The sequence below is a fragment of the Curcuma longa genome, chromosome 11 (assembly GCF_044706935.1).
Source record: "Curcuma longa cultivar G26 ecotype Majalengka, Jawa Barat chromosome 11, ITB_CL_G26_1.1, whole genome shotgun sequence".
NCBI lineage: Eukaryota > Viridiplantae > Streptophyta > Magnoliopsida > Zingiberales > Zingiberaceae > Curcuma > Curcuma longa.
In genome coordinates, this window is record NC_133871.1 from 23,704,985 (window position 1) to 23,731,541 (window position 26,557).

At 37.1% G+C, this 26,557-nt stretch overlaps 4 protein-coding genes and 1 pseudogene across 4 annotated transcripts; 3 read left to right on the forward strand and 2 right to left on the reverse strand.

Moving 5' to 3' along the window:
* The first annotated feature begins 403 nt into the window (after nucleotides 1-403).
* Nucleotides 404-6,626, forward strand: LOC141837995 (guanosine nucleotide diphosphate dissociation inhibitor 2-like). The gene is made up of 13 exons (XM_074725371.1): nucleotides 404-532; nucleotides 2,239-2,301; nucleotides 2,654-2,737; nucleotides 3,232-3,339; nucleotides 3,438-3,610; nucleotides 4,734-4,845; nucleotides 4,953-5,033; nucleotides 5,107-5,169; nucleotides 5,313-5,414; nucleotides 5,536-5,660; nucleotides 5,777-5,987; nucleotides 6,065-6,139; nucleotides 6,333-6,626. The coding sequence occupies exons 1-13, from the start codon at nucleotides 446-448 to the stop codon at nucleotides 6,381-6,383; spliced, it is 1,335 nt and encodes a 444-aa protein (XP_074581472.1). The 5' UTR covers nucleotides 404-445; the 3' UTR covers nucleotides 6,384-6,626.
* A 381-nt stretch (nucleotides 6,627-7,007) lies between these two features.
* Nucleotides 7,008-12,181, reverse strand: LOC141837994 (MLO-like protein 1). The gene is made up of 14 exons (XM_074725370.1): nucleotides 11,897-12,181; nucleotides 11,765-11,822; nucleotides 11,433-11,665; nucleotides 10,644-10,760; nucleotides 10,488-10,542; nucleotides 10,262-10,359; nucleotides 9,175-9,249; nucleotides 8,946-9,034; nucleotides 8,779-8,828; nucleotides 8,311-8,351; nucleotides 7,816-8,025; nucleotides 7,676-7,743; nucleotides 7,526-7,586; nucleotides 7,008-7,438 (listed from the first exon to the last, which is right to left on the reverse strand). The coding sequence occupies exons 1-14, from the start codon at nucleotides 12,038-12,040 to the stop codon at nucleotides 7,217-7,219; spliced, it is 1,521 nt and encodes a 506-aa protein (XP_074581471.1). The 5' UTR covers nucleotides 12,041-12,181; the 3' UTR covers nucleotides 7,008-7,216.
* Nucleotides 12,182-15,621: 3,440 nt separating this feature from the next.
* On the forward strand, nucleotides 15,622-20,075 carry LOC141838472 (flavin-containing monooxygenase FMO GS-OX-like 4). The gene is given in 8 exon segments (XM_074725959.1): nucleotides 15,622-15,774; nucleotides 15,776-16,232; nucleotides 17,823-17,893; nucleotides 18,027-18,179; nucleotides 18,268-18,350; nucleotides 18,713-18,848; nucleotides 18,938-19,111; nucleotides 19,694-20,075. Coding segments are annotated over 8 exon segments (1,365 nt in total). The 5' UTR covers nucleotides 15,622-15,660; the 3' UTR covers nucleotides 19,871-20,075.
* A 241-nt stretch (nucleotides 20,076-20,316) lies between these two features.
* Nucleotides 20,317-24,198, forward strand: LOC141837392 (uncharacterized; annotated as a pseudogene).
* Nucleotides 24,199-24,250: 52 nt separating this feature from the next.
* LOC141841933 (dirigent protein 2-like) lies at nucleotides 24,251-24,985 on the reverse strand. Its single transcript, XM_074730138.1, has one exon. It carries the CDS (start codon nucleotides 24,937-24,939, stop codon nucleotides 24,415-24,417), a length of 525 nt encoding a protein of 174 aa, XP_074586239.1. The 5' UTR covers nucleotides 24,940-24,985; the 3' UTR covers nucleotides 24,251-24,414.
* Between the last annotated feature and the right edge of the window lie 1,572 nt (nucleotides 24,986-26,557).

Genomic DNA, 26,557 nt, shown 5'->3' on the forward strand with positions numbered 1-26,557 from the left:
TAAAAATTAGTATTCATTTACTTCCCTTTATTAAAAAAAAAGGATATGTCTCGTAACTTACTGCACGTTGGACCATTGATATAATCCTGAATGAATCAAATGGAATTGAATTAATTTAAATTTTGGGGAAATTTTAATTTACAAATATATTTCTAGATTTTTATATTAATCTCCTAAATTTTGGACATATTTATGGAGAAGGCTTGACAGCGTAAAAATGGAAAGAAAAAAAAAAAATCAAGACTGTCGCTTTAAATAAATCAGTTGCTCTGCAATATTAAAAAAAAGATGGCATATATGCATTTTGCCCCTAACTTTTGTTGGATTTAAAGAGTGGTTCCTGTTCCAACGGCGAACGATCACTTCTCTCGTTACCGGTCAGGATCTTCTTCTTGATCTCGATCTCGATTCCATCTTTTGGAGATAGATCACCTGCTTCCTCACTATGGATGAGGAATACGACGTAATCGTCCTCGGGACCGGACTCAAGGAATGCATCCTCAGCGGCCTCCTCTCCGTCGATCGCCTCAAGGTCTCTTCTCTCCACCCCGTTGTTCTGATGTCATTAGTTTCCTAGGGTTCGGTTGAATCGTGTGTTTGCAATCCTGGTTGCGATCGTCTACTTTTAGCAGTAGCAGTTGTGTTATCAAAATTTGGCCTCGCATTTCCTGTTTTCTGATTAGCGTCATCTTTGTATATTTTTTGCACTTATGTGTTGCGTGTACGTCAATGAACCATTAAATTTCTCTTAAGTTGAGTGAATTTACCTTGAAGATTGTATCTCGATTTTCTTTTTCCCTTTTAAGGGTACTTCTCTGTTTGATCTGGAACTCTTGTTTAAGAATGTCTTCAATGGCATGTTGTTTATGTTTGAAGACAATATGTCCAATATACCGTAATTTGTGTTTAACCTGATAAAATGGTACGTTGAACTGATTAAATACTGGTAGAAAAATTAATTTAATTGTGATTTCTTCGCAGTGTTGTTCCACTGTTCATACAGCCTTAGTGATACTAATACTCTTACATTCAGCACATTTACTGCCTGATTATTAGTTTAGTTTTGTCCTTTTCTATTTCTGTTGTAGCAATCACAGAACATTTTGTCATATTGTTATGATAGATAATTTTGGTCTTTCTTGGCATAAACTGTTTATTAATAAATTGATTTGTTTTTTAATATATTCTGTTTTTACTGGAATTTTGGTCAGTGACTGGTATTTTTGGACTTCTATTTTGCTGGTTTTTGTGAACCTAATACCTAATGAGTTCTCTGTCATATTTGGATGTGGCTTGAAAATAAAATGTTTGATGTGGTGTAATGATGGGGATGTCTTGACATATTGAAGTGTGTGGCTCTGAAATGCCAGCTTCTTTCATTCCTCTAAGAAAGTTTCCAGTAGGTGCAAATGCGTGAGAATTTTATTGTATTTAGAATTGTTGACCTTCAAATAGGGACAATGTTATTTTGGGTGCAACATTGAGATTTCTTTTATTAAGATATTTGAAAGGGAAGTTTGTTTTATGATTTTGTTCTTGATTTTTTTAACAACCAAATGGGAATATACTACCCATGATTGCAATGTACTTAAGCCAAAAGGTATGGCAGTCCATTCCACTAGGGCAGACATTTTGGAACCTAGGAGTTTCTCCAAATGTTATATCATATATTCAATGATTCTGATTTTTGACTCAATATCCATGATAGAGGGAATTTTCCCTTGTGTAAAGTTTGTTTCCTTTCCTATCAAACCTTTTGGTAGTTCCATAACCTTGTGACAGTTGCACTGAATACAATTAGATTTTATTGAGGCATATAATTTGTTTGTTTTTTTTGTTTAAGTAGTACCATAAGTTAATTCATTGAATCTTCTGTTTTTAGTTCTTAAGAAATCCAAGATCAGGTGTCAAAAGAAGATCCCTGAGAATCTGAGTAAAAAACTTGATTATTCCAACAGTGGTTTTCAGTAAACATGTATAATAATTTGATTCTTAATAAGTTCAAGGTTGGATGTTAGAGAAAGGAACTTCTGACACCAGTTTTGTTTTTTTACACTCCATTTAGATAATATACAGCCTAGCTTCTGTCAACAGATCAATAGTGTATCAACATGATTTTTTTTTCTATGGAAAAAGTGTGAAAAGTCTTTTTTTTTGTGTGTGTTAACAGCAGTTTATTAGTTTGCTAGAAACATTTTATCATTCTGCTAAAAACAAATTGCTTCTATCTATTGTTAGGTTCTTCATATGGATAGAAATGACTACTATGGAGGAGAGTCAACGTCACTCTATCTCATCGAAGTAAGAATTTGGAGTTGCTTACACTAGACAATAAATTTAGAAAACAATGCTTGGATGTGCTTAAATATTTCGAAATGATGTTTCTCAGCACTCTCATGTTATGGTATCATGCTTATTTGAAAATATTAATGAATAAAAAGCCACATGCCTCTCATGCCCTGCAATTCCCTCAAAGATGAAAATGTCTTCTTCTCCTTTGCAGAAAAATGAAATTATACATGGAAGATTCTATGTACTATTTGATGATTATGACAATGCTTATCTTAACTTCAGTTACCGGTTATGCAAAGTAATAGAGCATTAGATGTCTATTGTTTCCTTGAGCTTACCAAAATCTCATTTTCATTGGCAGCTGTGGAAAAGGTTCAGAGGTAGTGATAAGCCTCCGGCAAGTCTGGGCCCTAGCAGAGAATACAATGTTGACATGATTCCGAAGGTTTTCTTTTTGTTGTTTGTTTCTGATTGATGCTTTGGTCTTATTGATAACTGCCAAGTTTTTGTGTTGCTGGGAAATTTTTTCTGGAACGCCATTTCTTCTTAGTTTCCTTCCTTCGTAGAAAAAACATAGTGTTGGCTTGAAATTTCCTTTGTTTGGATATTACAGGGAAGTAAAGCATTAGTACGATGTTAAACACATTATAATCATTCAAATACATATTCATGTCACCTCTTAGTTTACATCTCATGTGGTTTCTAGTATTTTCAAAGTTCCCTAGTCCTGTGAAATTAATTAATCAACAGTTGAGCAATCTGTAATATAATATAAGCAAAAAAACCTTATGTTGTTGGTTTTTTAAATTAAGAATGTTTCTAGACTCTCTTTGGCAAATCTCTCGTTATGAGTATCACTTTGACAAATCTCTCATTGTGAGTATCTCTGCAGAAATCTCAATCTTCATATGCTAATTTGTGTCCTTTTTGGTTGGTTAGTTTATGATGGCTAATGGTACTTTAGTACGCACTCTGATACATACTGATGTCACAAAATATTTATCATTCAAGGCTGTAGATGGAAGTTACGTCTTTAATAAAGGAAAGGTATTTATTTTTATTTATTTTTAATATGTTGCACCTAGTCAAATTTTTTGGTATCTCAGAATGCCTAAAACCAGTATCTTCTACACCTATTATAATAGGTTCACAAGGTTCCTGCCAATGATATGGAAGCACTAAAATCACCATTAATGGGCTTATTTGAAAAGCGACGAGCTCGGAAATTTTTCATCTATGTGCAAAATTATAATGAGAGTGATCCAAAAACACATGAAGGATTGGACCTGACAAGACTAACAACAAAAGAACTTATCTCGTGGGTATCCATTCTTTTAAATTTGATTAGTTAGATCCTTAAAAATTCCTTGTGATTTTCTGGAGTATCTGGTAAAAACAACTAGGAATTGCATGACATGCTAGCTCTCTCTATCTTATTCTTTAAGATTGATATTAAGGATACTCAAAACAGATATCCTTAATGTAATTCGAGCATTTATGGATGTGGATTTCAGTAGTCTGCTATTCTAAAATGGATCTTCTTGTACATAAGTTTGTCTTAGATTGTCACATGAATACTCTTTTTTACATGCGAGAGATTGGACAAGATTTTGATTCTGATGAAAGTTTAAACAGCATTTTCTTCATCCAATATGCGTGTACGTTTTTTAAGGAGGTTTAGTACCTTAAGTGACAATCTTAGAATGTTTTTTTTTTCAAGGACAACTTGCTCGATGGCAAGAAGGATTGTACTTGTTTTAAATTTGTATGGATTAGCCCATATGGTTTCTTACACATGAAAATAAATAATTTTAAGCTGTAATACACACAAACCTAAAAAAAAGATTTACTTGATGCTGATGCCATTGATGACCAACGAGAACTCTCCAATCAAGCTAGCAGCTTTAGGAGTTGCATACAGTGGAGAAAGGAGACTGAAGCTGGATTCTTGTACTAAACTCATATATTGGGACCAAATTGGAAGCATACAAGTATGAGCTTCCTTGCCCACCAATATAGTGTTTGCTTAAGACCATGTCTGGAAGCTGAACTTCAAATTCATTTCATTATTTGATAGGATGCATGCAGCTACCTCAGGTGCTTGAGTTGAAGAGTGAAAACTAATGACCAATATCTAAGAGATTCAGTGTCTTACTCAGGAAGGTGAAATTTGAATCACTTGTCCATTTTTGGATCATTAATGCCTACTAGCTTCAAACTATAATCATTTTAGGGCATAGGCCTGTCTTCCAATAAATCTAGGTCTGTTATCTACATTATTTACACTAGGAAAATTCTTGGTTCACTGACTCTCCATTACAGAGATGTCTTGCTTGCTGGCAGCTTTTGTTTTAAGAGCATCTTTTTTTCCTGATTCTATCAGAACAAACTACCCAGTTTCTCATGCTAAAAACTAACTTAAAACTCTCTATATTGGTCAGAAAATACGGCTTGGATGACAACACAATTGATTTTATTGGCCATGCTTTGGCACTTCATAGAGATGATCGTTATCTAAATGAGCCTGCACTTGATACTGTGAAAAGGATGAAGGTAATTGCTGTCTGAATTGACCTTGTAACCTAGAAGTTGGATACTATCCCCTAACGCTGTTAATCGCTGTCAGAATTTTCTACTAACTTTGAATGTATATCTACTAGCTGTATGCCGAGTCTCTTATACGTTTTCAAGGGGGCTCACCCTACATCTATCCTCTATATGGTTTAGGAGAGCTACCGCAGGTTAGTCAGAACTCTTCAATCTATTTTAATGTAAGATTCTTGCAATAATCCCAAATTTTCTCTGAATTTACAGTCTTTTGCACGCCTTAGTGCTGTTTATGGTGGGACATATATGTTGAATAAACCAGAATGCAAGGTGTGCTTTGGGCATCTCATTTTGTCATTGCTTTAATGCAAAACCATATAAAAGTATATATTGCTATTTTTGTCGCTCTAGCATTGTCATGCCTGAGTTATTGCATTGTTTTCTTTTGTCATTGCATACTGTGTTATTTTCAGGTTGAATTTGATACAGAAGGGAAAGCTTGTGGTGTGACTTCGGATGGAGAAACAGCTCGATGCAAGAAAGTTGTGTGTGATCCTTCCTACTTGCCAAATAAGGTAGATTTTCTTTAGTTGTTGAACAAAGCACATAATTTCTTGTTGCCGTAGATCCATCATAACCGTAATCATGGGGAAAAAATTAAGTGACATAACATCTTAAGTGGCTTTTGATTGATAGGTTAAAAAAGTTGGAAAGGTTGCAAGGGCGATTGCCATTATGAGCCATCCTATCCCAAATACCAATGAGAACCACTCAGCGCAAGTTATATTACCTCAAAAGCAAATTGGACGCAAGTCTGACATGTGAGTATCATATCATTGTTAGAACCTCTCTTTTCATTCGCTGTATTTTTGCTATATTTGTTCTGCATTCACATATGTCCAATTTATCATGATTATCATTCATTGGAGCATGGCAGGTATCTCTTCTGTTGTTCTTACTCGCACAATGTTGCCCCCAAAGGGAAGTTCATTGCCTTTGTCTTGACAGAAGCTGAGACTGACAATCCCGAGGTGGAACTGAAGCCTGGGATTGATCTTCTTGGACCAGTAGATGAGATATTTTTCGACACGTATGACAGATATGAGCCGGCCAATGATCCATCGGTTGATAATTGTTTCATCTCAACTGTAAGTGTTCTTTACACGGTATTGGTTCTGTGAAACATTCTAAATTCAAGTTGTTTGAACAAGTCCATCAACTGCAGAGTTACGATTCAACCACCCACTTCGAATCGACTGTGATGGACGTGCTTTACATGTATACAGCGATCACTGGAAAGGTAATACTTTCCAAATGATGCTCATAAATTTTGATTCCCACACGCACTCCTCTCATGATGCTTGGTGTACTATCAACCAGAGAAACAACTAAGTTCATAAATAATACCCCTCCAGTTTTTTTTTTTTGTAGTTTTTCATATATTTCATCATTGTTTTATTGTGCAAGTTCTTAGAATCTATTGTTCTCTACAGACTCTCGATCTCAGCGTCGATCTAAGTGCTGCTAGTGCTGCTGAAGAATGAATACTACATAATCAGATTAATTTTCATTATGGAGCCTGGAGCCTTACTACTAGGCATTCAAGATCAATCTGAGTTTTCAATACGCAGCTCAAGTCAAGAAGCATTATCTTTAGGACCTATTAATTTCTTTGAATAGTACAATTTGTTTTTTTTTTTTGAGGTATCTAGCAAGTGTATCTCGCATTCCTTTTTTATTTTGGTAACATAAACTCTAGTGCCTGAGAACATTTTCTGGAGGCAAAATGATTGATTGGACTTGCACCAATAAGGTGGAAGTGATTGGATTTCCACAGTGCTTTATTTATTATACCTGGAAGGTGAGAGCAAAAGTGTTGGTTTACTAAATTATTCGGGTAAATGAAACTTGTGTCTCACCTCTCCTTCCATCTCCTCCAACGTAAATAGGCCACAAATACAATTTCTAGCATATTAATTAATATTTAGTCGATATACGAATTGAAATATAATTTAATATAAAACTTGATTTGCAAACAAGTTGTAAGAACTATAGATACTTCCATCTAACTAAACTTTTAAGGCATGCAAAACAAACAGGACAATTAACAAAATTAAAATTGGCAATAAGCGTGAACTATCCTTCATAGAGACAAAACAAATCCAAAATTAAGATGAACACATCGATATATTTCCCTTATCTCAAAAAGGAAAACTCTGAAACATGAAACACCAACTCAAAGCAGTCAAGCTTTGGTTCAATTTCTACTCATACAACAAGATATATAATATTGATCAATTTGATAGCATAACATTGGGAAAATATACATATATGTGTGCGTGTGCTGTAAAACTATCTGATCATAGATATATTCAATCTAGTTAATCCCAGGTCTTCCTTCTTCTATGTCGATCTCTGTTCTCTGTCCATCCTGACTTTGCATCTCAACCAGCCTCGAAGATTCATCCTCACTTTTATTTGTTTTGGTGAGACCATTGCCCGGCTTTCCAACCTTGCGCTTCTTTACCTTCTGCGGCCAACCTAGAAGCCCCTCTTGCACATGCTCATAGAAAATAGCTTTTTTGAAATAACTCCCCATCTTTAACACAAACAAAAGTTAGTAGTTTCATTACTGTTAACAATCTATTAGTACTAGATTAAGGGGGTTTCAAGTGTATCGTTGTACCTGGGTGACAATAGCATAGAGAGGCAGTGTGCTGTAGCTGCAGAGAAGTTGAATGATGACCCTACATGAAAAAAACCATCTAGATTTAGAGCCAAAAACAAAAGCAATCATGAATGAATCAAAAAAAGGTAGATAGATAATTCAACCTACCCCATTATAAGTCTGGGGACTATAAAACCAACATGATCCATGATGCATGAATCAAAACCATACGTGGTCTGCATGACAACATCAATCTGTTAGTTTCCCGTCTTTATGATGCTTGAAATGGACTGTTATAGGTTGCTTACAAAGATCCAGAAGAAAAATGCAATTTCAAAGGCATTTTGAAACAGGATGAAGTGTATCAAGTATAGGACAATTCGTGGTCGGCGGAACCAAAAGTGATCATTGGAGGGTTTAACAACCAAATCTCCTTGAATTGCAGAATGTTTTTCAGCAACATCATGGGCCAACTGGGTAATTACATGCTCCAGTTTAGTGCCGATAGCAAGCAGAAGCTGCCGAAGTACAAAAACAAGTTAAGATTAATACGTGCTAAGGAACAGCAAGTCTCCTGACACTCAAGTACTGGTCATATACGAATGGCTCTCACCAAGGGTCCATTTGTTTCATGTAAAATATGTTTGTTTAAAATATTTTCCAAGGACTAGGAATTTTTTTCCCATTGATGTCTTATTTTCAGATTGAAAAACGCGGAAAATGTTTTCAAACGGATCTAAGATGCCAACCATGGGATATGGCAAATGTACATAAACTACAAGTTATGTGAAAGAAATACTTACAATAAGAGGAATGAATGATATCCAAAAATATGTGTGCCAACCTGCACAAGAAAAACAAGTTGGTTTAGTCCAATTTGTGAATGCATAAGCTCAGTTGAAGGAACCCTGAATAACGGAGAAATCCAAATGGGCAATACATTGATTGCCTACCACCTTTTAATAGCTTAGCTTGTTCTTCACAGAATACATAGTAGGAGCTCAAAGATGTCCATATGCATTCATTTTAGTGAATAAAAAACAAATAGCCATAGAAGAGATTGCCAACTTTGTAAAATTTTTGGCTAATTTCTTATTCCATCTTATTTATACCTTAGAATATTTGCAGCACAAAAAATCTTTGGTATTTCAAAAGAACCTAAGGAAAATTCCTACATAAATTTGCACAATCTTGAAAATTGTATCTAAACCTACTAAAAAAACAAAAGAAAACATTCACTTCTAAAGAAAAAGTTCTAGACGGTATCTTACCATTAATATTCAGCAACAAGAAAATGATGACAAACACCCAGAGATACCAGCTGAAAAGAAAGAGAAATATAAGGACCCAATAGTAGAATAATTTTAAAATTATTGTTTAAACTGATAAGTTCCATGAATTGGTTAAGTGTCAAAAATAGCTTTATGATTTCAATTACCTTATACCAACAACTTTCTTAAAATCAGCTTCGAGTGCCCTAATCATATACTTGTGGAAGTGAAACTTTGGATTGGCTTTGCAATGAGTCTAAAATTGGAGGAGGATTCAAAGATTAAATAGAAAAAGCTTGTAGTCCCAAAATCAGTTTGGCTTAACTATAAAAATGTAAATCTGCGATTAACACTTTTAATGTGGACATTATGCAACAAAAAAAAAGAACTGATTACCATGATGAAACCCAGTCTCATGGTGGTGTAATCAGATTTTGTCACCGACCCATAGAACTGTTTGACAAATGAGTGCTGAAAAAGGAAAAAGGAGTATCGTTTTCAGCATATCTTCCAGTCAGCTGATTAATGAATGTTAGAGCATTATGACACAAGATATTATATGCATAGTTAAGGTATACACAAGAGAAGGAAGATTTCCACTGCAACAACAACCCACTAAATGGAGCCATACTGCCATTCTCAAATGTAAGAAATATCTTCCTAAGAAACTGATAGTAACTTAAAATGAAAAAAATCCTAATGAATAATAATAATAATAATCTCATTATGATTCATACAAAAAATTAGATTAGGTCAATGCTAGTTTCTTAGGTGAATCATAGAATCACCTCCAATTTATTCTGAGGTTAGTGCTAGTTTCTTAGATGAATCACAGAATCGCCTTCAAGATAATTCCGATGGTATGACTTCCAATTGTTGGTAAAAGATACTAAAAGCTCCAAGCACTGAGAAGAAGAGAGTAAACTTTGACACAAGCAAAAGAGAAATTCAATGTCTGAAGAGATTTAAAGCATTGGCATAGTTGATGAAGGTTAGGTTTTACACCTCATTGAGAGGTCTCCAGAAGAATCTTACAAATCATTCCACATAATACTGAGTTCGGAAGTAGAATGACTGAGAATACTGAATCAATGGAATAGCACAGTTCAAAGTACAACAATATGTTTAGTTAACATATGGGTAAATTTTTGTGCTCAAAGAAGAGACAGAAAAAGATTGATACCACTAACAGTAGAGTCCAGACTCGCAGTTGAGTTGAGGGAAATTTAGATGGCCATTTTTATATCTTATTCGCAGCATAAAATGTTGGAGACCTAAGATGAAATCTACACCGAGTTTTCAGAACAAAGAAAGTGCCATTTCAGATCCTCTGATTTGAAGCCCCAATGTCCCAAGTTCAACAAAAAAATATATGTATATCATTTAGCTAGTAAGAAATATATAATCAGTTCTAAGTAAGAGGAATACATGACAAACACACAGTTCAATATAAAGTATGTCCCGAGGAATGATCATAACTTACCAACCAACTTATGATCACTGAGACTGCACCAATACCATTGAAGCGGTCTTTGATGAATTGAAATTGATCCACATGCCTGACCTTTTCTGGAGCTACACCTACAGATGATACGATTAGTAACTATCAAGCTTGGAGAAACAGACCAAGTGAAATCTTGCATTCTACTTGTTTTAGATCCTTAAGATAGATGCCATATTCACAATCAAGCTGAAGGCCCCAAAAATACCATGTTCTTTGATTTCTTCCTGGATAGATTCCTCCCAATGTTTCCATTGATGAATCTGATAAAAAAAAGTGGGTGGTTAGAGCTAGTGATCCGTCATGTAATCTCTTTTGTGAATATCTATTAACAACTAAGAAGCAAATTAATGGAATTTTATACCCTTGCTCCTCCTAAAAGCATAGTCAGGGCACTAAAAGAGACATGAGTAATTGCCAGTACAAAAATAAAGATATGAAGTTGATGTATCGCCTCAAGAGACATCAATGGAACTTTTCCCTGCATAGAATGAACCAGGAAAATCATAAAGCATACTGCATATTAGTGCATACTGCATAACAGTCTGAAGGAAGGATAATGGATTAACAGAAGGATATACATAGCAAATGAGCTATAAAAATTGTATGTGCATGCATCATAACATGAATGGAGCTTTTTTATTTTGACGAATAAAAAGGCATGTCATTAATGGGCAAGCAATAATCTTCTCTGAGAACAGGAAGTGAGTGTATAAAAGAACAAAAACTTTTTCTGAAGATCACAGATTTAAAAGGACCGACATGGAAGTGATCTTTTGCAAAGAAATTTACAAAACCATCATTGACAAGACTCAAGTTACATCTAGCGTTTATTCATCCAAAGAAAACACAAATTATGATAGGATCAGGACAAAGTCTAAAGGTTCTGAGAACTGAAACATCAGCGTTTAAGCCATCCGTATTTTGCATACAATCAAAGTGCGACATATTAGGGAACTCTAAATGTCGCTATACACAGAAGTCGTCAAAACATCGATCAGTCTTTCATGAAATGGTAGAACCTGGAATAAGGAGAGTTAGTGGCATGCCCACAGACCATCCTCGAAATTCTTGTTAACAACAAGTAAAAATTCAGATAGAAACACGATTACATGAAACAAAACAAACAAACATGAAGTTGAAACGGAGAAACCTTTCTCAAGCAATGGTCTGACCCCGATTCATCGCCGGAGAGCAGTCTTCGACGGCCTCCAAAGACGCCAGCAGAAAACACAATCTGGAAGTGGGAAGTACCATGGCTGTCAGCGGAGTCCTCCCTCTTGCAGGGAAGCATGTGGTGGATCCATTCTTCGGGGATGCAGATCTTTTGGATCGCACCTTGAAGCACCGTGAGCAACAGAGAAATGAACCCCAGAAGCATCAACTCTGGCCAAAAAAAAACCACCCGACTTTCTGTTTTCAAGAAAGACAACACACAAAACCAACCGATTTGGGGAGAAAGAAGGAAATGACATCGAAAAACACCTTCTTTGACCTTCTGGAGGGCGTCGAAGAGCGGCTTCTGGTTCTTCCTCTTGAGAACCTGAAACAACATTGTCAAATTACACAATGAAGAGTTCGCAAAAAAAAAAGAAAAGGAGAGAAAAAAAAAGCGACCTTTCCGAGGTGGTGGAGGAGACGCTCTACAAGAAGCGAAACGAGGATGATAACGAAGCAAACACAGGCCACAATCCAAGTAGGAGTGTGCTCAAGCTTCACGTCGCCCGACGCGGCTTCTCCAGTTTCACCGGCCTCCGCCATGGCTACTGCGCCAGAGGTCGGTCTCTCATTCGATCGACCTCCAGGGAAAGATAAATCAGAAGAGCGAGGAATCGGGAGGTCAAAAATCAAAATCTCCGCCTTCAATCGCGTTGGAAAACAACAAGCGCGTAGAAAATATACTTGAAAAACTTCATTTTTAATAACTTTTAGCAATCTCAAATAACTTTTAGCATTTAATTAGAAGAATTACGTAAAGAACTAAAACAAAAGATTTAGGTGCTTCTCTGTTGTCCGTGACTATGTTTGGATTTGACGTGTGGACGTAAGCACGTGTCATAATTCATAAACAAAGCTTAAAATATATTGCATTTACATTTAGTTTTTTAAAATTTGAATTATTTTTTTAAAAAGAAAATCACAATCCGGCTCGTTACGAAAAACTTATAATTATTTTAGTTACCCTACGTTTCAGTTTATTTTTTAAATTTAAGGTAATTAAACTTTTACTCTTTTTTCTTTTTTTGTTTTTCTTTTCTTCGTAAAGAATCTCCCTCCCTTAAAGTCGTTCGTCGAATCTCCTCCTTTCTTCTTATTCCTTGTTCTGTTTTCTTTCCGACATCGGATCTCTACAACCAGATTTCTGCAGCATTAACTCTCCCTCATCCTTAACACCAGAACCTGAAACTGTTTTTTTCCTCCCTTCGCTCTGTCAAATTTCTCTTCCTGTGACCGTCTCTAATAGTTATTTCTCTGATACATTATCTCCTCAGCGGCGAGGGCTGTCTCAACACTGTCATCAGGAAGCTTCTTCTTCTTCCTTCTTTATTCCAGCTTTGAAAGAGGAACAGGAAGGGCAGAGGAAACGGAGGCGAGGCCGCTTCAACCTTAATCTCCATTTTTCTCTATTTGCTTTACTACTGTTCCTGTTTGAGAAGTCTTCAGGATGAGTCGTCTGACACTGGACTGAAAGAATTGATGATCAAAGAAGGGATCCATGAACAACGAAGGAAGGAAGAGGGCGATGAACTCTGACGTGCCACCAAGCTCTGAGCCGCAAGAAGGAGGAAAAGAATGAAAACAGAGGCCAGAGGTGTCTTCACTCAATCGCTCTGACACTCGTGTCAGACCTTGCTTGGAGATGGTCAGATGGAGAAGAAAGGCAGAAGAGGATGATGTTTGTTAGTTCTATGTACACGTACCTGTATTCTTGAGAGGCAGGGGAGTTATATAAAATTACGAAGGAGAAAGATGTCATATCAAAATGTCCATAGATTAAGAGAATATTTCATCAGTGAAAAATCTATAAGAAGATATTTCATCATCGATAAGGAGAGCATCCTATTGTTGCTACAGTAGGGAAGAGTCTTATCATTCATGTCTAATACGGCATCACTGTGCTATCCTGCCACATTAATGAGATAGATAAACTACTCAAGATATCATATTATTTCACGCGTCTTTCTGACGATGACTTACCAAGCTAAATGAGAGAATGAAACAAGTAAAGTCAATTGAATACGACATAAGGGCACTGAGTTGGTGGAGAGCAGGTAGTAGAGAAAGCCCGAGCCGAGGTCAATTGAGACAGCCCTTGAGGGCGAGGCAGGGCTTGATATGGCTGGGGGAGATTCGATGGAGCAGTTTGGACTCGGAGCTCGAAGTCGGGTGTCAAACCGGAGTTGGACTCTACAAGAGGTCAAGGCGCGGAATCACTGAGTTGAGCTAGATATCGAGTTGGACATTAAGGAGGCGCTTGGTAGGCGGGTTTAGGAGAGAGGAATGGGAATGAAATCTATTTCATTCCCATTCTTAATGCTTGGTAGACGGGAATGAAAATCAAAATAAGGATTTGATATCCCTGATTTCATAACCTACCCCTCCCCTGGTTATCAAACTCATTCCCATCTGCGCAACTTTTTCCCCCTTCGCTTTGCTTCTTTCTCGTCCGCGGAAGCCCCTTCGTCACCTGCTCCACCACTACCGCCGCCACCGCTATCTCCATCTCCTCCGTCAATGCCTTCATCGACGTCTCCGCCAACGCCTCCTTCACCAAGCACACTCTCCTCCTCAACAGCGGCCAAGACCTTCCTCTGCTACTCCTAGCGCAGCAGGGCAACTCGCTGCTCTTCGCCCCGGGCTTTGTCGGTGTCGTGCGCCTCGCAGCTCTCCCTGATCCCGCCTATGAGCTAGTCCTCGATCGGTTCAGCGCTTGCTATCCGATCTCCGACGAAGCCTCCTTCACCCGACCCTTCTCTGTGGAGTACATGTGGGAGAAAAAGGGATGGGGCGACCTGCTTCTCCTCGCCCATCCCCTCCACCTCCGCCTCCTCTCCTCCCACGACTGCCGCGTCACCGTGCTCGACGACTTCAAGTACAACAACATCGACGGCGAACTCGTTGGACTGATTCTCATTCCCATTCCAGTATCTATACCAAGCACCAAAAATTCGGTAATCATTCCCATTGCCATTAACCCCTCAATGGAAATAATACACATTCCCATTACCGAATGTATACCAAGCGCCCCCTAAATTGTTATCTGAGCTGGTTGCCGAGTCAATGGAAATAATACACCTAATCGAGGCCTAATCACCTTTTCAAAGTTAGGAGCATGAGTGCAAAATGAAGTCAGAGCGTGGAACCAAGTCAGTCAGCCCTAGAGTCAATTCTTCTATCTGACGTGTCGTCTAATAGAATCGGATCTTGACCTTCTGAATCAATCGACTTATAACACAAGTCTTCCCACAAATCTAGTTGAAGAAAGCATGAGTTAAATTAACTAAATTAGGTTTTAGAGATGAACTGAGTCGTGAGCCAAAAAAAAAAAAAAAAAAAAAAAAGTCGTATGCGAGTAGTTGTCGTGATTATTGGGGTCAGTTACATGTTATTCCCATATTGAACTCTTCTGCCATCAGTAATGTTCAAATTAATTAAATTGTTTATTTGGTTTCCCTCCTTTCACTCAAATAGATTCTCCTCTTCTCACTGTGGTACCTTTAAACATGCTCACACTCTCTCAATTTATTTTTTCTCATTTTATCTTATCAACCTTGAAGGTGACAACGGATAAATTGTTCAAGTTCAAGGTGATTCACCACCACCCCTTCATCTTGTCACGAACGCTGACGGTAGGTTGCATGAGTTGCAGACGCTTCAAGAGAAACATTCATATGTTTGTAGACTATTCAGTCACGAGGATCTTGTGCAAGCAACATCCAACTTTTCTCGAGCTTTGCTTCACTTGATTTGGTGTCATGGAAGGTGATATCAATTCGAGGGTCTCCGATACTATTTTAAACGATTTAGAAGGAAGATAAATCATGAGAATTTCATTCTATCCGATCTTATTATAACAGCTCCCATATTGGAATATCTTAGCCAACCCTTGCGGCTTGCTTCACTTGAAGGTTTGTGATGCATAGTTACTTGTGATCTTGTGAATTAACCTTAGTTGTTAATGGCATCGTATCGTTATCAATTTATCTTAACATTTGATTAATTCATCGAGAGAAATATAAATTTTTTATTAACATTTTTCGGGTTTAATTATTTGTTAATTAATTCTATATGCACAATTACAAACGGGCGAACAAGAATCTTTATCGGATTCTGCACATAATTTGGCTCCACCACCCAACCGCCTTCCTGATCGTGGGCTCATGTCCCCCTCTTCCTCCCTCGCCGCCTGCCTCGTGACCCGGCCGCCGGCCTCCCGCAGGGTGGCCGTCATCGGCGCCGGCGCCGCAGGTTTCGTGGCTGCGCGCGAGCTCCAGCCGCGAGGGCCACCGCGTCGTCGTCTTCGAGCGTGGCGCTGCCATTGGGGGCACATGGGTCTACGCCGCCGCCACCGAGTCCGATCCCCTGGGCCTCGACCCCTTCCGTGAGATCGTCCACTCCAGCCTCTACGATTCACTCCGCACGAATCTTCCGCGCGAGTGTATGGGCTTCCTCGACTATCCTTTCTCCTCCGGCCGCTCGCCCGCCGGGGGTGATCCTCGGCGGTTCCCAGGGCACCGAGAGGTGCTTCGTTATCTGGAGGATTTTTGCAGGGATTTTGACCTGTACAGGCTGATCCGGTTTCAGACGGAGGTGGCTGGGGTGGAGAAGATTTGCGACGGGAGATGGGAAGTTAGGTCGAGGAGGGATGGCTTGGTCGAAGAGAGTGAGGTGTTCGATGGTGTGGTTGTTTGCAATGGTCACTACACCGAGCCGCGGGTTGCGGAGATTCCTGGTATTCTTTTGGTACTTACACTTTTTCTGGCATGCTATGGTCATCAAGGTGATTTTAGATTTCAAAATCAAAACTAAGAGCAAATTTAGACTCGCCACACTCCCAAGAACAAATATCAGGTTTTGATGGCCAATATGAATTATTTTGGTCTATCAAAGTGTTTGCTTAGATTGACCATCTAGGATCTGATATCTACTCCTCATAGTGTGCGGGGTTCAATTCTCGTATTAGCGAGCGGTTTCTAAGTAGTTTTTAGCCAAAAATACTTTATTAACCATATTAGCATTCTGAAAATCTGAAATGTATCCTGGGAGCATGGGGAATCCAAATTTGATCTTCTTTTTAAGTTTTGGAGTTGAGGAAGGCAGTTGTTTTAAGCACCTTGATTGGAAAGTAACTCATATTAGCAATTCAGGACCCAAAATTTTTTATTGAGAGTATTGGGAGTGCAAATGTGGTCTTAATTTTGGTGTTGAAGTCCATGTATTCAACGTGTTTTGAGCCAAAATACCTTGATGGTTTAAAATAATTCATTTCAACTCAACTATAATCTTTAGGTATCACTCTTATGAATTCAACAGTATAATGTTTTAGCCCTTAAAAAGTTTAAACTAATAATAACTTTGAAGTTAGGGGTATTTTGAGCATGCAAAAAGAAAAATGTGTCAAAAGGTGCGCCTTCAGCTAATCTACAAATTAAGAGACATGATTTTAAATAATGGTAGATGTGAGTGCTATTTGGAAATTCTACCTATATTTATTCTCATTTGACAATCCTTTTTCTCTTGATTTTAAATGTGTACTATACTTTATAATCCATGGTGCTAATAGCAATAGGGGATGTCGTGCAGTAGATTGATTTGATTAATGCTGTTTTTACTTAATCTGTTTGTTAAATTCTTTTTTGAACAGATCCAACTACTGCTTGTAATTAATATTCTCATTGTTTCTTCGAGTAATATGATATTTTAGTCGGTAGTAACACAGTGGCATAAGAGAGATTTTGTCACTATTCAATATTGGTTTTTTTTCAATTATCTGGACTTAAGGGAGAAGATTGTATCTGGTTGTTTGTACTCAAATCAACTCAGTCAAATTCTCATTTGAAAATCGTCGCCAACTTCAATCATCTCATTGCATCAAGCCTCTCAACCACTATGGTGGTATCTTTGCAAGAGTCTTACTCAGTCTTATTTATTTGTTATTTTTCAAACTTCTATTGTGTGTAAATTGCAGCGGTTGATATTTTTATTCTATCTTGAGGTGAAGTGCTAGAGTTGACTTTTTTGTATTCTATATTGTGTTTAGTCTCACATGGATATTATGCTGTACGCAAGATAACAGAGCCATGTATTGTATGTTTTCATGCCAATCTGTTGAAGTAAAGATCAACCAAGGACGACAGGATTCTTTGCATGTTCATATCATTACACTTTTGATATTTTTATAGAAGTGAGATGGCTAAGGTTGTCCTCTGAAAGACTTATCTGCCTGCTTCTGATCTTTGAGTATTAATTGCTTTCACTTCCTCAAGAGTTGCGCTTTCCTGTACCATTTGGATGTCAGAGGTGAAGTGTGCATCTTTTTCAGGTATCCATACATGGCCAGGGAAGCAAATGCATAGTCACAATTATCGGCTCCCTGAGCCATTCCTTGATCAAGTATGTGTTGAGTTAATTGTTCTTTTTGGCACAAGTTTATCTAATTTTCATTGGCAATTCAGATATATAATGTCCTAGCTGCTTAACTGTCATATAACTTGGCTAATTTCTTGTCTTCCTTGCATGTGAAAAGATGGTGGTTATAATTGGGAGCTCATCTAGTGCCGTTGACATTTCAAGGGATATTGCTAAATATGCTAAAGAAGTGCATGTATCTAGTCGATCACTGTCTGCTGAATTTCCAAAGAAGCAACCTGGCTATGATAACATGTGGCTTCATTCTACGGTGCTCTTTTTCATTGTGAATGAGAAATATGCATTTTGTATTAATATTATAATTAATCAAGTGCTAACACCTGTAAATTTTGTCACAGATTGAGAGCACCCACAAGGATGGCAATGTAGTATTTCTAGATGGAAGCCAATTCCATGTTGATGTTATTATCCATTGTACTGGGTAGGAAAATCACTTAACACTTCAATATTTGAACCTACAAATAATCTTTGTTAATACATGTATAATTAAACCTATGCTGTATTTCTATGCTTTATTTATCAAAACCAATAGGTAATGGGAGTTGCTTTTTATAGGGATATATGCAAAGCTTATCACTAGGATTGTTCTACCTGTAGCATTTTATGTCAAATTAAATATTATTAATTTTATCAAAGTTAATATCCATAGATGAGTTGACCACCCAACTTCAATTTGTGTGTGGGTTTGAAGACGTGAGGTTATAGAAATTTGGTGGCGCCTTCACATAATATATAGCTGTGAGGAGAGATTTCAATAGTACATGTTCTTTCTTCTCTTTGCAGGTACAAATATCACTTCCCTTTTCTTAAAGCAAACAATACTGTCACTGTGGATGACAATTGTGTTGGCCCATTGTATAAGCATGTATTTCCGCCATCTCATGCTCCAAACCTTTCCTTTATTGGAATACCTTGGAAGGTTTGCTTCTCTCAAGACCTTTTCCCTCACCTGGATGAAAGTTGCATATAATGATTTTTCACTCTGATTTGTTGGTAATTGTGAAATAGGTAGTTCCTTTTCCACTATTTGAATTGCAAAGTAAGTGGGTCGCAGGTGCTTTATCTGGACGAATTACACTACCAACTGAAGAAGAAATGATGGAAGATGTAGAAGCTTGGTACTTAGAAATTGAGGCTTTTGGATGGCCCAAGAGATACAGACATAACTTGTCCAAAAATCAGGTATTATGGCTTGTTCAATGGCCAAGTTGTGCCAAGGAAAAAAGAAATGAAGATCTAGGAACAAAAGATGTTAAAATTGATGTTCACATGTCAAATCAAATAATGGTCTACTCAATCTCTGTGCCTCATTCAGTGGTGTTAAAAATATTTAGATGCGTTCGACAAATTCTATATTAGATATAAATGGTCTCATACAACCCTTTCTTTGATTGGGATTAGTACTTCTGATACATATTTATCCTGTTCTCTTGTTGTTCATTGACCCTTATGGTGCATGGGAACGAAAAAAAGCTATAGTTTATTAATATTAAGTTAAATCAATAGTGTTTGATATTGTATTGTCTACATTTTTGTTGCCAGTAGCAAACTAGTGTGACTCTGCAAGTATCATGATCCCATGGAATTTGCATTCGACAAGTTGGATTTTATTTATGAGTTTACAAAATCATAATTTTTTTTATGGTATCTTTCTTACATTTGAAGTGAACTAAACCTCTTTCTTTCATTTTTCCCCCAGGAAAATGTTTTTCATCCTTCTGATTTTGTCTGTCTTTGTCTTTAAACCTTGCTTTGATATTGCAGTTCGAGTATGACGACTGGCTTGCAGCGCAATGTGGTCATCCTCCCATTGAAGAGTGGAGGAAGTTGATGTACGAGTCCACTTCCATGAATAGAAGAGCCCAACCAGAGAAATATCGTGATGAATGGGATGATGATCATTTAGTCACACAAGCTGAACAGTCTTTTAAATGCTTGTGACATTTCTTCACTGCATACAACTCTTTATTATACCACTCATGAAGGAACATTGGCCTTTGGCATTCTTCCTCAAAGCATTTGTATCGTGCGTATTTTAGTTATTAAATAATCTATTGAGGTTACATATCTCTTGTATTCTCCTGTAATAATTATATTCACAGTGTTTTCTAATTTATGGAAAAATTAGCATTCCCTCTTTTTAACCTGGATCAAAGCTCGAGAGGCAAGGATTTGTTTCTTTTCCAAGTAAATTAATTTTGCATAGTGAGTTACCGATGACTTATTTTTTATTTTATAATTATTTCAGCTATGCAAAGATTTCGTATTTTATTCATTTGCGATATAAAATTATACAAAATCACCACAATATAATAAATATGACTCGTGGTAAAGTCATGTCATTTGTTTTATTAAATTTCATCACAAGTTTAATAAAGAAATTTAGAATGCGAAGAACGTGCACGTTGTTCTTGAGTGCACTCCTACCAATCCGCTTCTTCTCCACCAGCTCCTCCTCCTACTTCCGCCCTCTCTCCTCCTTCAAAGAGTCCAAGGCCACCCTACGCAAGGTCAGTGACGTGCCCCAAAACCCTAGTTTCGAAAACGGCAAGAGAAGGGACGATGGGGGACTCACGGAGGACGGCGAGGGGGGCCTCGGCGAGGACGCCGCTGTGAAGGCGACGATCCTCGCTGGATTTCTTTTGGTCAGAGTCGTCGGAGGGTTCGGGACTGCTGGATATGTGTACGAGGATCAGATTAATGCTTTTCTTGTCCAATTCTCCGGTTTCATCGACGGTGCAGTTCTTTCTCCTTACGAGTTTTGTTTAGTATATTTTGGGCGAAGGATGAATGTGCATATGTGGAATTTGTCCTTTTCTTTCTCGTCCCATGTGAAAGATGAAATTAATTTAGCTTAGTTTTTGAAATGTTGAAATGCTGAAACCGAATGTTAGTCAACAGCGAGATGCAATTTCTATTTTTCGGATGTGATCTTCTCTTTTAGTTTTTCAATTTTTAAACGAAGATTGCCAACTCCAAATGGCTATTCGTTATGCGATTATTATTCGACTTGCGATTCTTGTCACCATGTACTTCTTCTTCTAGAGATATCAAGAAATGCATAAAGGATTATCCGATCAAACAAGATAGTTCCTCTTTTGGTTATTTTCTAGTTCATAGATGGATAGAAATATGTAGTCTCAACTTCCAACTTCAAAGGTGAACTGGAAATGTATGCTGAATTCACTTCTATATATTTTCGACTTAGTTTTGCAATATCTTATTGCAGTATGTTATATTTTGTATAGTGAATTAACAATTTGCCTGATGCTAACTGCTTCGCTGTTTTATGTTACTCAAGGATGTTATGGGCCTGCTGGATACGCTTTATTTTTACTTGTTTATGCTGGACTTGAGGTTAGGTGTAAATGATGATCAATTCTTATCAGCTGCCAGGATGTTGAGCTTGTTTAAAAAAATTCTAAAAATGAAACCTATGAACAAAATTTATGTCACAACGAGTGTTCTATTTCATCATTATGTCAATGTAAAACTGTTTTAGATTTGAAGAATAATCTAGAAGGGCGGAGGCAGGTTTCCACGAGAGGGGGGCCAAATTTTAAATATTTAACAATTAATTATTAATTTTAAAATAAATATATTAAAATATTAGTAATTATGGAGCCAGAGGGGGGGCGGTGGCCCCTACCTGCCTCCCTCGTGGCTCCGCCCCGACTAGAAATGTGGTTCTTTCTAACTATTTTTTATTGTCCTTGACATCTTATGAGGACTAATATGTCGGTTAAGTTGCAGCTACTAGAGGCGGGAAAAAATATTAAAAATCAGTATACCACATAAACCATATCGAAATATACCGAATCATACCAATATTATCAGTATATCAAAAATTTTGGTACGGTGTTATACCGTACCAAATTTTTCAGTATTGATATCAGTATGAGATTTAGTATTGGTATATCGCATATACTGTACGGATATTGAAATTTTAATACAAACGCTATGAAATTTATACCATACTGAAATTTTGGTATATTGAAATTTCGGTACAGTATCGGTATGATTTTTTTTATGCCGACTTTTTGGTATGGTATACGGGTTCAGGGTTTGGTACACCATATTGAACCGCCCTTAGCAAGTACACAACATAGTTCTTCAAGTTCAAGTTGTAGGAAAGCCTACTTTGGCATTGTTGTAGGTTTAAACTGCATATGTAAGTTACTAACACATGTATTTATTTTGCTTAAATATTGAAAACTTATCCTCTCAACTCAAATACTTACTCTAGATGCTTTTACTATAGATCTTGGCAATTCCAGCAAGTCCCTTAACAATGTCAGCAGGTCTACTATTCGGTAGTCTGATTGGTTGAAGGAAATAAGAAATTTTTAGCAATTTATAAGGCAATTTGTGAAAATGGCTTTAGAGTTGTTACCCTCCTTCGTTTGAGTCCTCTGCTCCCATTTTCTTTGGGGAACTATCTATTTGTCTTGACATCAGTGAAGTTTGTTCCTTGTGTGCTAGGAAAGTCAGTCTTTTACTGCTGCTAGTTATTCTGTCTTTTTATTGACCCTATTTAGTGTTAGTTTCCAAATGGGAGTGTAAATCAATGAGATATCACTTGTGATGGAGAAAAAAGTTTCATGAAAGAATTGTCTAAGGAAAATTATTTTCTGGAGGTGTCTATAGAAAACACACTTATGGCGAACACTGAACACATATGCAAGAATATGCAAGTAAATAAACAAGACAAATTAACTTGTCTAATTATTAACTGCATTACTGAATCATTTGACAGCTAGTTAATAGTTGATACTTATTTTGACCTTTATTAACATAATAGCTTGTACATTTCTTGGTTACCTAATTGATTATGCTTAGGGTTTTTTTTTCACGTTGTGTATTGCTTCAGGAAGTATTTCATAGATGCCCTATTTTCTTATAATTTTTTTTTACGTGTTAACCCACGGTTACTGCATTGTTATACCACGGAGATGATTGATTTTTCTTTTTTCTTTTTTTTTTAAGAGAAAGTAGAAACTAATTCATCTGACAATCCAAGAAATAAGAACAATTTGAGATACTGGTCAAAAGAACATCATCTCCCTCGGAACAAAAAAGGTACAAGATCTGCTTGTTTGTTATTGAAACTACTAATGAAACCATTTATGTATCATACAATCCATTCCCCGTTCTGCATGTCTTTACTGATTTTTGTATGAACAAAAATGTTCCACTGCATTGTTGACGATAGCATTTTTAAAACACAACTCTAAGATGACTATGCTGAGTTATATAAAGAAGTTTCTCAAGCAACAAACTTTTTGCATTATGATCTCAGCAACCATGTGATTGTGTGACAGTATTCCCATTCTGAAAATTACCTTTCTTTCATGGTCATTGATTCTCACCACCATCATCTGTTTTAAGCAGTGCATTAGAGTAGTCAGCAAGTCCTGGATGGTTAAAACATCACTAGTTTTTGCAACATCAACTGATCTGTCAACATATTTCCATGACACTAAAGGAAATTGTGTGACAAATAATGTTTGAAATATTCTTTCTTGGCATTGGGCTCCTTCATGATAGAACCTGTCATATTCTGCTTAGGCTTATCACCATTGTTTGATGCTCAAAAACTTTTCTTGCTTCTTGGTATATACCTAGAGCAAGGGGAGTCACGAATGAGGTTACCAGGGTGGGATGGTCGATTAGTGACTTTTGGCATAGGGCTATTTTTTACAGCCCTTGCTGCATCTTATGTTACTCACCTTGCAAAGGTAACAACTCTCCACTCTAAGCAGTATAATTAACTATCTTTCTTGATAATATCAAGCAAAATTTTCTGGGAATGTGCTTGACTTGTTATTAGTTTGATTGGACCTCTATTTACAGGAGCAATATTTGTATTGTAATTAATAATAGTCAGTTAATGTGCTCCATTTCCAAATCCATAATTAGGCCAAGGAGTTATTTAAACTTTATGAATTAATTACCCGATCTTTCAGACACATCTAATATAATACAAAAGATTTCAGTGGATTAATGTATGCATCCACATTATGGTAAGATAATGACTAGGTTTAATTTGCCTTAATCGTTTCCACTTGTACCTCGTTAATTTGAAAGCTTGTTCACGAGCAATTTTGCAGATGACTCGAAGGTTGTCTTCAGAAACAAACCTTGTCTTCTGGCTCTTCCGTGTGGAGTTTGGGAGGCGCGGCTGTGTCCACTGCACTGCCCATATAACAGTAACAGTATATGTAAGAACAGATCATATCAATATTCATACATGCCAGCCACTGTCTTAATTGGTCACAAACAACATAAATATATATTATTATTGAACCGTACGTATGTATATATTAACAATTAATAACGGTAATATTTTCCCCCAAGATATATCAACGAATTACAATCTCTCAAGTGCTCCTTTATTATCCAATGTTATTTTAGATATATATTTATTTATATATATCTAAGAACCTTATTACAAATATCATTACTTAGCAGAAGAATTGAAATCATCAAGGTCCAGGATATGTGATATAAACATCGAACTCTGCAGTGACTGTGGTGGCTGTTGCGTCGACCAGTTGGCTCAGGGCGTAGCCCCTGGCGAGCCGGAACTGTCCGCTTCCGCCTACGATGCTCCGGTCCGACACTCTTCCTGACTCGTACCTCCCGAACATGGCCAACGTGCTCCCGTTATGCTCCCCGGCGGTGAACACCAAGTTCACGGCCGTCGTCGCGCTAAGTCCTGTCAAATCTGAGTACACGACTAGCCCTTGTGCCCGGCCGATAACCGGCGAGCTAGGATCGGCCCCCTCGAGGAGAATGTCGTCCATCACCCCGATGTTGCCGAAGCTTGGGACAGGGGATTCCGGGTGGAGGTTCACTGACACCGCTGCCGTCGCGTTGGGGGAACCCACGACGCGTTCTAGGAAGTAGAAGTGCAGGTGGTCGGAGTGGTTCTGGGCGAAGGCCACCATGGCAGAGGAGAGGAGAAGGAAGAGGATGAAAGAGGGAAACGAGACGAGGACGTTCATCATGCAATAGTGAAGCACTGGTGAAGGGAGATGGAAGTAATTGGAAGAAGCCTAGCTTTATACAACCCAGGGAATTTTATTTTGGCCCTTAGCTTCTAGTTATTTTCTATTCATAATTTCTTTTTGAATTTTAGAAAACAACAAAACGCCCCTTACAATTTTTATACTTTTTGTTATCATTTTAGACCTCTATTATTAATATCGTTGAGGAATAGTGAAATATTCCTAATGATCCAGGGATGAAGTGATGAGAATTTGATAACTATCAAGGGCGATGGTATAATATCGAATCACCGAAGATAAATTCTAGTGAAAAAAATGAAAATATTTTAATACAATATCTTCATTGTCAAATTAATTTGCACGCGAGAGGCATTAAGAGTAGTTGAATTTTTTTGTCCAAAGCGAAGGACGGTAACGTTTAAAAACCGCCGTATCTCTGTTTGTAAGGTGCCGTGCGTAGAGCATTTAAATAAATAATATCTAAATAATTAATTGCCAAACTTAAAATTTTCAAAACAGGCCATATCTGTCATGAAAACACCAATCTTATGGTCAAGATTATAAATAAATAAATAATATCATGTGAGAAATACAGGAATAAACTATTAAATAAATAAATAATATCTAAATAGCAGTTATTACTATTATTTTTAATAGTACAATATCTATTTGTGATGAATATATAATTGACGGTTGATCATTAATCTGCTAATTGTTATTAATGGATTCAGTTAATTCAGTCGGTTTGATCGGTGAATACTGTTACTGGTTCTGATTAAAAAATTAAATGATATCGATGTGTTAAATCTGGAACACAAATCTTCTCTGCAGATTATTCATGTAAATTGACTAATTGTTACCCTTTGAAGACGCTTTTGGTTTAAAGAATTGGAATCCAGAACAGATAGATAATAGTATAATTTGTATTAGAAAATAGAATTAGATAAATTTGACTCCAAAGCTTACCAATTTAATCATCTCATCTAGCTTGATAGGTCCAATAGTTCCAACTGACTTATGTGACCCCGCTAACCCAAGTGCCCTGCTCGATTTTGACTGACCTGTTTGGCTCAATCGACTCATCTAATCTAACCAACCCATTCAACCTGATCAGCCCATTTGGCCCATCCTGCTTTTGACTGACTTTAATTGGGCTGATAAATCCTACTTGCACATGGACTTATTGGGCCTGAACGAGTTGCTGGGCTTGATCAACCTGTTGACTAGCTCCTCTTGCACATCTGTCTGATTTGTTTGGCAATATATTATTATGCATATAATTGCATTTGATACACGTTGAGAAATTACTGTCAAAGAATGACTGGAAGTATTTTTTTACAGGAAAAAAGTAATTTCAGATGGCAATTTCTTGGTCAGGTTCTTTAGTTTAGGCTTCAGTTTAATGAAGCCGTACATATAGATGGATAGTTAGAGATTCAAAAATTATGGGTATTTCTTAATATATAGCGAGGATTTCATTTTTTTGCTTTTTAAAAGGCATAAGAATGCTATGATATGTGAGTCAAAATGGACCTTTGAATTTGACTTTCTTTAAAATTGTAAATTAATATGGAAGATAACCTAATAAGAAAAGCTCGGCTAATAAAAGTCAAAGTGA

Coding starts and splice junctions, on each gene's coding strand:
- LOC141837995 (XM_074725371.1), top strand. CDS start 446: ATGGATGAGGAATACGACGTAATCGTCCTCGGGACCGGACTCAAGGAA. Junction 533..2,238: donor TCTCCGTCGATCGCCTCAAG/GTCTCTTCTCTC, acceptor ATCTATTGTTAG/GTTCTTCATATGGATAGAAA. Junction 6,140..6,332: donor ATACAGCGATCACTGGAAAG/GTAATACTTTCC, acceptor TGTTCTCTACAG/ACTCTCGATCTCAGCGTCGA.
- LOC141837994 (XM_074725370.1), bottom strand. CDS start 12,040: ATGGCGGAGGCCGGTGAAACTGGAGAAGCCGCGTCGGGCGACGTGAAG. Junction 9,035..9,174: donor TGAGACTGGGTTTCATCATG/GTAATCAGTTCT, acceptor CTCCAATTTTAG/ACTCATTGCAAAGCCAATCC. Junction 7,439..7,525: donor TCTATGCTATTGTCACCCAG/GTACAACGATAC, acceptor TTTGTGTTAAAG/ATGGGGAGTTATTTCAAAAA.
- LOC141841933 (XM_074730138.1), bottom strand. CDS start 24,939: ATGATGAACGTCCTCGTCTCGTTTCCCTCTTTCATCCTCTTCCTTCTC.